A 13,096-nucleotide genomic window follows, 5' to 3' on the forward strand; every position below is an offset into this window, starting at 1 on the left:
CAATGTGAATGACATCGTGTGGGCGAGCGGTTTGCTGATGTCAACGTTGTGAACAGAGTGCCCCATGGTGGCGGTGGGGTTATGGTATTGGCAGGCATAAGCTACAGACAATCAAGCAATCAAAATGTATTTTATAAAGCCCTTTTTACATCAGCTGATGTCACAAAGTGCTATACAGAAACCCAGCCTAAAACCCCAAACAGCAAGCAATGCAGATGTAGAAGCACGGTGGCTAGGAAAAACTCCCTAGAAAGGCAGGCACTTAGGAAGAAACTAGAGAGGAACCAGACTCTGAGGGGTGGCCAGTCCTCTTCTGGCTGTGCCGGGTGGAGATTATAACAGTACATGGCCAAGATGTTCAAATGTTCATAGATTACCAGCAGGGTCAAATAATAATAATCAGAGTGGTTGTAGAGGGTGCAACCGGTCAGCACCTCAGGAGTAAATGTCAGTTGGCTTTTCATAGCCGATCATTCAGAGTTAGAGACAGCAGGTGCGTTTAGAGAGAGAGTCGAAAATAGCAGGTCTGGGACAAGGTAGCACGTCCGGTGAACAGGTCAGGGTTCCATAGCCGCAGACAGAACAGTTGAAACTGGAGCAGCAGCACGACCAGGTGGACTGGGGACAGCAAGGAGTCATCAGGTCAGGTAGTCCTGAGGCATGGTCCTAGGGCTCAGGTCCTCTGAGAGAAGAGAGAGAGTTAGAGAGAGCATACTTAAATTCTCACAGGACACCAGATAAGACAGGAGAAAGACTGATCCTAGCCCCCCGACACAAACTATTGCAGCATAAATACTGGAGGCTGAGACAAGAGGGGTCGGGAGACACTGTGGCCCCATCTAACGATGCAATGAACACAATTGCATTTTATAGATGGCAATTTGAATGCAGAGAGATACTGAGACGAGACCCTGAGGCCAATTATCGTGCCATTAATCCGCTGCCATCACCTCATGTTTCAACATGATAATTCGCTGTCCCATATTGCAAGGATCTGTACACAATTCCTGGAAGCTGAAAATGTCCCAGTTCTTCCATGGCTTGCATACTCACCAGACATGTCACCCATTGAGCTTGTTTGGGACGCTCTGGATCGACGTGTATGACAGCATGTGCCAGTTTCCGCCAATATCCAGCAACTTCGCACATCTATTGAAGAGGAGTGGGACAACATTCCACAGGCCACAGTCAACAGCCTGATCAACTTTATGCGAAGGAGATGTGCCGCGCTGCATGAGGCAAATGGTGGTCACACCAGATACTGACTGGTTTTCTGATCCATGCCCCTACCTTGTTTTTAAGGTATCTGTGACCAACAGATACATATCTGTATTCCCAGTTGTGAAATCCATAGATTAGGGCCTAATGAGTTTATTTCAATTGACTAATTTGTCTCTGTAAAATCTGTGAAATTGTTGCGTTTATATTTTTGTTCCTGTAGTGTTCCTGTAGTGTGTGATGAGGCAGCCAGCAGTCAACCACAGATACGTTGTATCTGGTGGGCCATGGTTGATAGACTGTCATGTCTCCACCCACAGGTAAAACGGACGATGCCAAGGTGTCGGAGAAAGGCCAACATTATCTCTCTCCCCGGGCCAAGTGTAGCATGCAGCGCTCCCCATCAGACACGGGCCGCAGCAGTGGAGACGAGGCCAAGAAGCCCCCTTCCTCCTCCAGCTCCAGCCGTACCCCCACCACCAACACCTTTGGATTTAAGAAGCATGCAGGAGGAGGTATGACCATGGTGACAGCCAGCGGAGTGACCATCACCAGTGGCTCAGCCACCCTGGGAAAGATCCCCAAGTCAGTGCAGCTCCACGGGGGTCGGGGTCTTGGTCGCCAGGCCAGTGTGGATGATGGCTACCTACCTGTGAGCTCACACTCCACCCTGCAGTACCGCAGCCTCCCCCGGCCCAGCAGAGCCTCTGGTGGAGGACGCAGCACAAGCCGCTCATCCAGCACCAGCATCGACTCCAATCTCAGCAGCAAGTCCAACACGCTCCATGGCCCCAAAAGCCGCAGCCAAGTCCCCAAACCCAGCGCTGGTGGCACCCCCCTTCCTGGCTCTGGATCCAACCAGACAGACCGGGAGAAGGGGGTGTCCTCTGAAGCCAGTCCCACAGCCCCGGGAGCCAGGCAACCAGGGGGAAAGTACCCAGACGTCTCCTCCCCTACCATGCGCAGGTCAGCCCACCACCTCCATAACCCTAGCCCCAGTCATCAGGCGCTGTCTCACACTAACACTGGATGAGTCTGAGAGCTCCTTCCACTAGCCCTGAAAGCACTACCACACCGGCCTGCTTATGATTCCCACTGGGCAAAACTGGTTGAATCAATGTTGTTTCCACGTCATTTCAAACCCAAAAAGCTATATGATGGCGTTGAATCAACGTGGAAAACTCATTGAATTTGTCAAAAAAAATCGATGTAACTTTTAAAATAAATCCAATGACATGACATTTTTTGTTGATTTCACGTTACATTCACAATAGTTGACAACTCAGTCAAATGTAAATCAAAACTAGACATGAACTGATGTTTGTGCCCAATGGGTATGTGACATATTCAGGCACAGTGCAAACTGATTTTAGTTGGTATAATAATCATATCAGCGTTGTAGTAACATTAAATAAAACTGAGAGCTCTTGGCTTATCAGGGTTTCATGATGTTTTTTTGGAGTCTGCCCATGAATCATGAGTGATTTAAAAGGCTTGGCTTATCACTTGGCCTCTCTTGATATAATGGCCTATCAGTGGTCATTAAAAGCAGGGTGACAGGGCCCAGTCTGAGGGTCCAGTGTTTTCTCTAGCTCAAACCCAGTGCTGGGTTGGCTGGTGTTGCTTTATCTGATAATGCTGCTTGGACTTAACTAATTGCCTGATGAGGTAATGAGAAAATGTAGCATCTGTTTCCCCTCAGTGGTCTGACAGTCTCCCTTCTCATTTAACCCTTGATTATTTAATGTTGTCTAAGCTAATATGGCGTCTGTAGGACATACTTTACATCCTGTTTTAATGTAAATTACCTGTTGATAAAAATGTCGAAGATGTATGATAGCTGCTCACATGGACAGCCAAACCAGACCAGCGAATCAGAGAGATGGATATATTTGTCTTCTGATGATGTGATTATACCATGAAGTAGGGATTGTGTTGTCGTGGCAACGTTATAATATACATTTGTTTTGCTTATCTTTGCATTAAGGAGTATTTTAATCAAAGATTACTTCAACAATTCCCTGCTTAAACCCATGTACCATTTTACTCTCCTCTCACTCTTCTCCTTTGCTTCCTTCCTGTGCCGTCCAGACTGTTCGGAGGCAAGCAGGGCAAGCAGCATGCCCCAGTCACCACCGCAGAGAACATGAACAACTCCACTGTCATCTCCAACCTCCACGCCAACTCTGGCCAGCAGGGCAGCGCTCTGGACTCCCCCTCAGCCAGTAGCGGGGGCAGTAGCCCTCTGTATGGGGGTGGAGGTCGTCTGGGTGTGGAGGCACACTCCCTCTCCCCCCTGGCCTCCAGTCCCAGTTCGGCCCTGTCCACCCCCTCCCACAGCCTGGCCTGGAACAGCACCCTGAGCAGGGACACTCTGAGCCCCGGCTACCCCTCCCTCAGCAGCCTTGCCACCAGCAGCGAGTCCATCGACCTGTCTCTGGGCAGCGGAGGCCACGGACACCACGGCCCTGGTCACGACACACTGCCAGCCTGCGTCAGGAACAACGGCATCAAAACTGGCTTCTCAGACAGGTAGGAGTGGGTTTGGTTTAGGAGCTGCCAGGTGTGGCTATGTGTTTTAATGTCGGCTACATGCTCTCCTCTCTTTTCTTCCCTTTGTATCTCAACCTTCGATCTGTTGTGTTCATGAGGGTTTAGTCACTTTCTAACAGTAGAGTTTGAGTGGCCATATTGATGATATATGAGATGATAGGAGACTGACTCCTAGTTGTTGGTGTAATGAAAGCATGGATTCTATCTTGTTGACTGTTGATCTCTCTGTTTCCCCATTCTATCTGTGCTCCTCCTCTATCTGTTGTTTATCCTTACCCCCTAACCCCCTACACCACTAACCCCCTCCCTTCCCCCTAGCCTTAGCCCTCTCTCCTCTCCCTTGGGTAGTCCCAGCCGAAACACTTTACCCCGGAAACAGGACAGGTAAATGTGTCTATATGGAGTTAGGCTTGCTTGATGGTGAAACAGCTGCCTGTGTGTAGTGTCCTGTGTTTGTGAAGTGAAGTGACTGTTGGATGTTATCGCTGCCTCCATCTCTTTCACAGCATGTATAATGCCCTCTGCTGGCTACACTGGGAAGGACAGGGCTGGAGTCTGAAACATAATCTTGAGATGTATATCAAAGTGTGAGGAACTAAGAAAGATCACACCACAGCTGTGAAGCTTCTATAGGTAGCTGTTATCTGTAGCTGTGTCCTGTCTCTATGTTTTGTCTACATGTTCAGAATGGCCACACACCTACCTCCACCAAACATGAATTGCCCCTATGTTTAGGTTTTTGGGCTGTGATTAGATGTATATTACACCCGTTGCTTTACTCAAACAAGGGCTGAACTCCCAAAACACATCTCTGTAAGCCACCATTTCCTTGAGCAGTTTACTCAGGAAAAAAATACATGCATAAAAAAATAAATATAAGTATTTATTTTTGTACAATGTTTTTGGGGGGGTGGTATTGAGTATTGTTTTCATGAACGTACATTGACGTACAACTTCCACCTGTATCATACAATATATGATGCATGATCCCATGCTCTGTGATTTGTAGACCATGTTGTGACTGTACACCCTGCACGTTATCACACAGCCTTGATGTTACCCATGTGCCTCCCTGTCCACCAACAGCCTAGGTTATTATCATTATCTGTGCAGATTGTGACTTGCAGCATTCACACAAAGATGTGGATGTGAGGTTGGATTTTCAGCATCTCCTGTCATCTCTCTGCAGGTACGGCCACCTGCCCCAGCTACGTAGTCATGACGACCACCGGGATTGGCTGCGTTCCCACTCTGCAGGAGGTCTTCAGGAGTCTGCCGCCAGCTCACCCTTCTACCCCACCTCCAGCCTCACCTCGCCCTCCGGAGCCCGCTTCAACTTCTCCCAGCTTGGTAGGTGTAGCCTCAACCCTCCCTACTCATCACTTTGATTAACACTATAGGAGCAGTGTTAGTCATCACTGTACAATGGACTAAATATTGTGTACATGCTGGCTTAATGTTTTGTCTCTCTCAAGAAACTTGTCCGATAGTGTAAGGAAAAGTAGTAGTGATTATATCTGTTATGTTGTATTTCACTCTTACTTTCCACTATGAGTGAAGAGTAAGATACAAACGGCAAACATATCTGATCAATGCCCTCTGTCCATGTCTGTTTTTAAGATATTCTTTGACCTTTGTTATGTGACGGTTGTGTCCCAGCAGGCAGCCCTACCACGGCGGCACAGAGCAACCTGGCAAACCTCCGCAGCGTCCTGGCCAATCAGGATGGTTCGTATGACCCATACAGTGACCCCCGTCTGAGGAACTCGTCCATGTCTCTAGAGGAGAAGAGTCGCACCATGACCAGCTCTGGGTCCTTCAGAGAAGGCCTGGAGGAGGGTAAGACAGACTGACATACCCCTCCGTCTATCTGCTATCACACAGAGCCTCAGAGAAATTGAGAGCTTGGGACTATAAGGTTATATCTGCATAGCCGTGTTCTGTTCAATGTTCTCTAACTATATAGTACTCTGAAAACTCAAATTCATGTTGTTAAATTCAAAATAATACAAGATAAAAAAAAATCACTGACACCATTCAAACCAAGAATCATCTTTTTGCAGAAAGAACCTTATCGTCCCAAGCTCTCGAAATGCAGGTACATTTATTTCTTTGTTAGACTCTGACATGTGGAGTGGAAGTCATCTATCTAGCAGATAGCGAAGGAGTCAGGCGCAGGACACAGGTAAGAGTCTATCTAGCAGATAGCGAAGGAGTCAGGTGCAGGACACAGGTACGAGTCTATCTAGAAGATAGCGAAGGAGTCAGGCGCAGGACACAGGTAAGAGTAAAAAAACATAAAAAAACAAAAAGTATTTACTCTATCCAAGAACGGAACAAAACTCCTGTTACAAAACAAGGACAAAACCGGATAGAACTCCAACACACAAAAGACAATCACGCACAAAACAGAAAGGGAAACCAGAGGGTTAAATAAGGAACATAATTATGAGATGGGAACCAGGTGTGTAAACAGACAAAACAAAAGGAAAAATGAAACATGGATCGGTGGCAGCTAGAAAGCCGGTGACGTTGACCGCCGAACGCCGCCCGAACAAGGAGAGGGAACAACTTCGGTGGAAGTCGTGACACCACATGCATGTGTGAACTTCCATTTTACTTCTGAATGGATTAGAATTCCTTTAAAAAATCGAGCCATGCTTGCAGATTGTTGTTAACTAAGAGGGTTTTTGGGAACTATTGAACTATTGAAAGATATACTTTTTTTTATTTACAAAATGAATGTTTATTGAATCCACACGCTTGTTCAACCAACCATTTAAATCACTAGTGAAGTATTTCATTACCTTTATTATATCAGTCTTTCCACACGTTAACAGTTGAATTGGGACACACAAAGAAGCAGTTTGTTCGATGTACGTACATAGACTGAGGTTTGATGATTGACTACACTTCTTTGGCTGAATGGCTTGGTGCTCTTGTGGTTTATTGCTTGTCCTGAGGCTCTCTCTTTAACTGATCCCTGTATGATGTCAATTTATTGGCTGGTGTTGGCTGTTGATTTGTTCGTGTCCAAGGGCAAGTCTCAGAGTCATGTTGAGCTGTGGTGTTGTGGCATGTAGGCCAAGGTTAGGAGGAGAAGGAAGAGAAAGGCTGATAAATATCTCCTCTCCCATCGCAGATTGACATCTGACTCAACACCAGCTCTACAGACCCGCTCTCTTTCCAGACAGGAGCAGGGCACAGGGTTGTGTTTGATGGCACCCCAGTGCCTACTTTTGTACTTTTAGATCACAAGTGATAGAGTAAACCTGGGGAAATATCTGCTCTAATCACAGTACATGTAGATGTACTCTACCTTCTTTCAGGACTCCTAAATATATGTTTCAGAAAAGACAAGCATCCATTCCCAACTTGAAAAATGAATCCAACGTCCTAGCATGTAAAGGTGTAATCTGGGATATGTACTGCAGTTCAATGGTCATTTCAAAGAATAATATAGGTAACTGCCAAAATAATGGAAACACTTGATTAATGAGGGATACAAAGTATATTGAAAGCAGGTGCTTCCACACAAGTGTGGAATTCACATCCCACCATTCATTACCAGCTCTACATATATAAGAAACATTAATGTGTTGAAAATCCCAAATTGTTTGCCTGGTCAACTTACACACAGCTCGGTTATCCCATCAGAAATGCAACAAGGGGTCTTTTCATAGTCCCCAAATCCAGAACAAATTCAAGAAAACGTACGGGATTATATAGAGACATTATTGCATGGAACTTCCTTCCATCTCATATTGCTGAAATAAACAGCAAACCTTATTTCAAAAAACAGATAAAGCAACACCTCACAGCACAAAGCCTCTCCCTTAATTGACCTAGATAGTTTGTGTGTATGCCTTTTTAAAAATGTATGTAGTTCTGTCTTTGAGCTGTTCCTGTCTATTGATGTTCTGTATTATGTCATTCTGTATTATGTTTCATGTTTTGTGTGGACCCCAGGAAGAGTAGCTGCTGCTTTTGCAACAGCTAATGGGGATCCTAATAAAATACCAAAATACCACCATGCTTTGGGTCAGGTATACAAATGCTGGGCAGGCCCAGTTGCCTATTATTTTGGCTACCATGGCTAGAAGAAGAAGCAGAAGCTCCGGTGACAAACTGCTCAACTTGCTGATATTTCACGATATGCCGTTGCCGTCTCAGTCACCAGATATCAATCCTATTAAACAATTACGGGAGATTCTGTAGTGGCGCTTGAGACAGTGTTTTCCACCAATGAAAACAAAATGCCAAATGATGGAATTTCTTGTGGAAGACTAGTGTCTCATTCCCTACCATCTAGGGTTCCCGAGTGGCGCAGCGGTTTATGGCTTAGTGCTTGAGATGTTACTACAGACACCCTGGTTCAAATCCAGGCTGTGATTGGGAGTCCCATAGGGCAGTGCACAATTGGCCCATGTTTGACCGGTGTAGGCTGTCATTGTAAATAAGAATTTGTTCTTAACCCACTTGCCTAGTTAAATTAAAGTAAAATAAAAATGATCCATCCACACACGTCAATGAACTCTGTGACACTTGAATCAGTCTGGAGAACACACTCAGGGCTCTGGATAACTGTGGCTTGTTTGTACAAAGGCTTCATAAGCAGATAAGCATTTAGTTAAGTTTGGCACATCCCGTTGCCGTCGTTTTAGTCCTGCAGGGATATTGTGGTTCCATTAAATGATGATGAATGACGAGAGAGAGGCTGTGTTAATGTTATGGCATTGACAGTACTCACTAGAGAATATGTAAGGGATAATCAACAAGGGCCTATGCGTTCTGTGGAAATTAACGAAGGACTGTGTTCATTTGCAGGTAGAAATCTGTTTAGGTTTACTAGATAGCTAGAGTAGTTGCCTTGGTAACCAAACAGACTTGCTAGTTAGCTAACCAAACCATCAGTCCTAACTTTCTATTATGGAAATCAAATTGAACAATGCCAATAATGTTTTCAATTCGACCTTTGCTTTCAAAATCAGCTCAAACATAGAACATGTAAGAATGAACCATAGCCATTGAATTCTACCATGCTCATATACCGTGCGTTATAGGGAAATGGGGCGGCAGGTAGCCTAGTGGTTAGAGCATTGGACTGGGGTGTATAGGCTAATGACTGCTGGTGAAGTGTGAACGTATCATACAGTTGAGTTTGGACATGGGAACTGTAGAGTTAGCCAGACTGGTGCTGCTGTGTGTGTTTCAACCATATCAGCACAATTAAAGTGTAGACTACAAAGTAAACTAGTTACATTAACAGCGCCACACACACACACACACACACACACACACACACACACTAGTACAGCACCTCTGTTGTAAACGTTCAGTCATGCAGACCTGTTCATGCATGTTCCTGTTTCCAGTCTTCAGGTTGAGATTAATCCCTGCTTACGTGGATCATACACCCACCACTGGTTGAATCATTTCAATGAAATGATGTGGAACCAACGTGTAATTGACATCTGTGCCCAGTGTGCCATGAATGATGTCGGCAGATGAATGAGTTGAATGTTGTGTTTTTGTTTCTCTCCAGTCCACGCCTCCTCTGTGTCTCTGGTGTCCAGCACTTCGTCTGTCTACTCCACGGTGAGCGCCACTTCGCTGTCTGTCTATGCACTCCACTGACTATCCAAACACATGGATATGCTAAGGGCTGGTTTCCCAGACACAGATTAAGCCTAGTCCTGGGCTAAAAAGTTATTTTAATTCTTCATTGAGCATACTTTTTAGTTTAGGACTAGGGTCAGATTCCCCAGCCACAAAGTCAGATTCCCCAGCCACAAAGTCAGATTCCCCAGCCACAAAGTCAGATTCCCCAGCCACAAAGTCAGATTCCCCAGCCATTAAGTCAGGTTCCCCAGCCATTAAGTCAGGTTCCCCAGCCACAAAGTCAGATTCCCCAGCCACAAAGTCAGATTCCCCAGCCACTAAGTCAGATTCCCCAGCCATTAAGTCAGGTTCCCCAGCCACAAAGTCAGATTCCCCAGCCACTAAGTCAGATTCCCCAGCCATTAAGTCAGGTTCCCCAGCCACAAAGTCAGGTTCCCCAGCCACAAAGTCAGATTCCCCAGCCACAAAGTCAGATTCCCCAGCCACAAAGTCAGATTCCCCAGCCACTAAGTCAGATTCCCCAGCCATTAAGTCAGGTTCCCCAGCCACAAAGTCAGATTCCCCAGCCATTAAGTCAGGTTCCCCAGCCACAAAGTCAGATTCCCCAGCCACAAAGTCAGATTCCCCAGCCACAAAGTCAGGTTCCCCAGCCACAAAGTACAAATCAGCTCCATTTTTGGTCTAAATGTAAGGTTACACTCTTACAAAAAAGGGTTATTTGGCTGTCCCCATAGAAGAAACCTTTTTGGTTCCAGGTAGAACTATTTTGGGTTCTCTAAAGGGATCTACCGGGAACCAAAAAATATTCTTCAAAGGGTTATCCTATGGGGATAGCCAAAAAACCTTTTAGGTTCTAGATAGTGTAGGGTTAGGCATAAGGTTATGTCTGAATTGACTGTTGAATTGCATTGCGAGTTAACTGTGCCCCTAGGGATTCACTGTAGCCTTAGATGGAAAATGAATATGTTCAGATTGTTTGTCATGTCGTCTTATCCCATGCACACTCTGACATGCTAAACCCTATTTGTTTCCTTCTCTTTGCTCCTCTTCTATTTCCATAGCCTGAGGAGAAAGCTCAGTCAGAGGTAAGAACAACTTTGTGTACTTTCACAATGTGTCAGGTTCTCCCCAAGGAGAGGTGGGGGTGGAGTCAGGCGCAGGAGAGAGCGAATGTAGCCCAAACAATCCCAAACAATCCCGCACAAAACCAAGAGGGTAGGGCGAGATTAAAATACCCCACTAATTAACCAAATTGGGACATAGGTGAACGATAAGACAGACAAAACCAAATGAAAAGGAAAAAGGATCGGTGGCAGCTGGTAGACCGCTGACGATGACCGCCGAGCGCCGCCCAGGGAGAGGAGCCACCTTGGGTGGAAGTCGTGACACAATGTGACACCATTGATTCACTAATAATCGGATACTACAAAATTGGGGAGAAAAAGGGGATTAAAATTAACAAATATATTTAAAAAAGTGTTGAAATGCAGTAAGTAAAAAAAAAAAAAAATGATATTGGGGCTTTGTGGGCCCCCATAGGTCAGTCACCAAATGCAGTAATCCGGCCCTCGTAATGAGGTCACAGGTATGGTGTAATATGTTAGAAATCACAAAAGGCTGATTTGTGATTTGTAACATATTACATCATACCTGTGACCTCATTACGAGGGCCGGACTACTGCATTTGGGGCCTATGGGGGCCCACCACCCCCCAATATCATTTTTTTTTTACTTACTGCATTTCAACACTTATTTTTTATTTTATTTTACCCCCTTTTTCTCCCCAATTTCGTGGTATCCAATTATTATTAGTGACTATCTTGTCTCATCGCTACAACTCCCGTACGGAGAGACGAAGGTCGAAAGTCATGTGTCCTCCGAAACACAACCCAACCAAGCAGCACTCCTTAATACAGCATGCATCCAACCCGGAAGCCAGCCAAGCCATGTGTCGGAGGAAACACCGTGCACCTGGCACCCGGCCCGCCACAGGAGTTGCTGGTGCGCGATGAGACAAGGATATCCCTACCAGCCAAACCCTCCCTAACCCGGACGGCGCTAGGCCAATAGGCCAATTGTGCGTCGCCCCACGGACCTCCTAGTCGCGGCCGGCTGCGACAGAGCCTGGGCGCGAACCCAGGGTCTCTGGTGGCACAGCTAGCACTGTGATGCAAAAACCCTAGACCACTGCGCCACCTGGGAGGCCCAGCATTTCAACACATTTTGCCATGGTGCAGAGAGAAAAATGTACAGTTGCTATTCTACACATTTTGCCATGGCGCAGAGAGAAAAATGTACAGTTGCTATTCTACACATTTTGCCATGGTGCAGAGAGAAAAATGTACAGTTGCTATTCTACACATTTTGCCATGGCGCAGAGAGAAAAATGTACAGTTGCTATTCTACACATTGCGCAGAGAGAAAAATGTACAGTTTTGCTATTCTATACATTTTGCCATGAGGCTGAGATGAAATGTTGCTGTTTTAAAGCTAATTTCCTGCAATTCTACACATTTTGCTATCATATGCTATCTGATTGACTTTTTATTCTGGAGGGTTTGGGGTCCCCCATAGCAGTATAACCATTTATGAGCCCTGAAGTTTTGAGGGTTTGGGGTCCCCCATAGCAGTATAACCATTTATGAGCCCTGAAGTTTTGAGGGTTTGGGGTCCCCCATAGCAGTATAACCATTTATGAGCCCTGAAGTTATTTGAGTAATACAAAGACTGTTTTTTAGCAGCTGAACTTTTTCCGACTGACCCAGCTGCCCCTCAGGAACAACCAAATCCCTATCATTCTTACTCAAAATACTCTGTTATATTCAATGGAATACATACTACTGTATCATATATGGTATGTATCGTATTTCCTGTAGATAAGCATGATCTTGTTTTTCTGTTCTCAGATTCGTAAGCTGCGGAGAGAATTGGACGCCTCCCAAGAGAAGGTGTCTGCTCTGACCACTCAAATGAGTGCTAATGTAAGTACGATGGCAAAGGGTTACTATGCTTTGCACTGTGGTTCTCATTGTTATGCTATGCTGGTAGAAACTGTATGTAATGTCTTGGTTGTGCTCAATGGAACTAATTTGTGTTAATGTTGCATATTACTGTGGAATGGTCTGAGAGGGCAACCATTGAACATGACACTGGAATGGTCTGAGAGGGCAAGCATTGAACATGACACTGTGGAATGGTCTGAGAGGGGAAGCATTGAACATGACACTGTGGAATGGTCTGAGAGGGCAAGCATTGAACATGACACTGGAATGGTCTGAGAGGGGAAGCATTGAACATGACACTGTGGAATGGTTTGTGAGGGGAAGCATTTAACATGACACTGTGGAATGGTCTGAGAGTGCAAGCATTGAACATGACACTGTGGAATGGTCTGAGAGGGCAAGCATTGAACATGACACTGTGGAATGGTCTGAGAGGGGAAGCATTGAACATGACACTGGAATGGTCTGAGAGGGGAAGCACTGAACATGACACTGTGGAATGGTCTGAGAGGGGAAGCATTGAACATGACACTGTGGAATGGTCTGAGAGGGGAAGCATTGAACATGACACTGTGGAATGGTCTGAGTGGGGAAGCATTGAACATGACACTGTGGAATGGTCTGAGAGGTGAAGCATTGAACATGACACTGTGGAATGGTCTGGGAAGCATTGAACATGACACTGTGGAATGGTCTGAGAG

At 45.6% G+C, this 13,096-nt stretch overlaps 1 protein-coding gene across 6 annotated transcripts in view; it reads left to right on the forward strand.

The window, feature by feature from the left end:
* Nucleotides 1–13,096, forward strand: part of LOC110499041 (neuron navigator 2) — a 79,035-nt gene that overhangs the window by 50,822 nt on the left and 15,117 nt on the right. For 3 of the 6 annotated variants that reach the window (XM_036958479.2, XM_090211844.1, XM_090211845.1), the window contains 7 exons: nucleotides 1,539–2,184; nucleotides 3,310–3,750; nucleotides 4,961–5,121; nucleotides 5,431–5,610; nucleotides 9,317–9,369; nucleotides 10,455–10,478; nucleotides 12,300–12,374. In XM_036958479.2, the coding sequence (XP_036814374.2) occupies nucleotides 1,539–2,184; nucleotides 3,310–3,750; nucleotides 4,961–5,121; nucleotides 5,431–5,610; nucleotides 9,317–9,369; nucleotides 10,455–10,478; nucleotides 12,300–12,374 (1,580 nt within the window). Of the gene's footprint in view, nucleotides 1–1,538; nucleotides 2,185–3,309; nucleotides 3,751–4,089; nucleotides 4,156–4,960; nucleotides 5,122–5,430; nucleotides 5,611–9,316; nucleotides 9,370–10,454; nucleotides 10,479–12,299; nucleotides 12,375–13,096 lie in introns of all 6 variants that reach the window. The other 3 variants (XM_036958480.2, XM_090211846.1, XM_090211847.1) reach the window with 2 other exon arrangements.

Source organism: Oncorhynchus mykiss, chromosome 2, assembly GCF_057628025.1.
Source record: "Oncorhynchus mykiss isolate SJ-2025 chromosome 2, ASM5762802v1, whole genome shotgun sequence".
NCBI classification, from domain to species: Eukaryota; Metazoa; Chordata; class Actinopteri; order Salmoniformes; family Salmonidae; genus Oncorhynchus; species Oncorhynchus mykiss.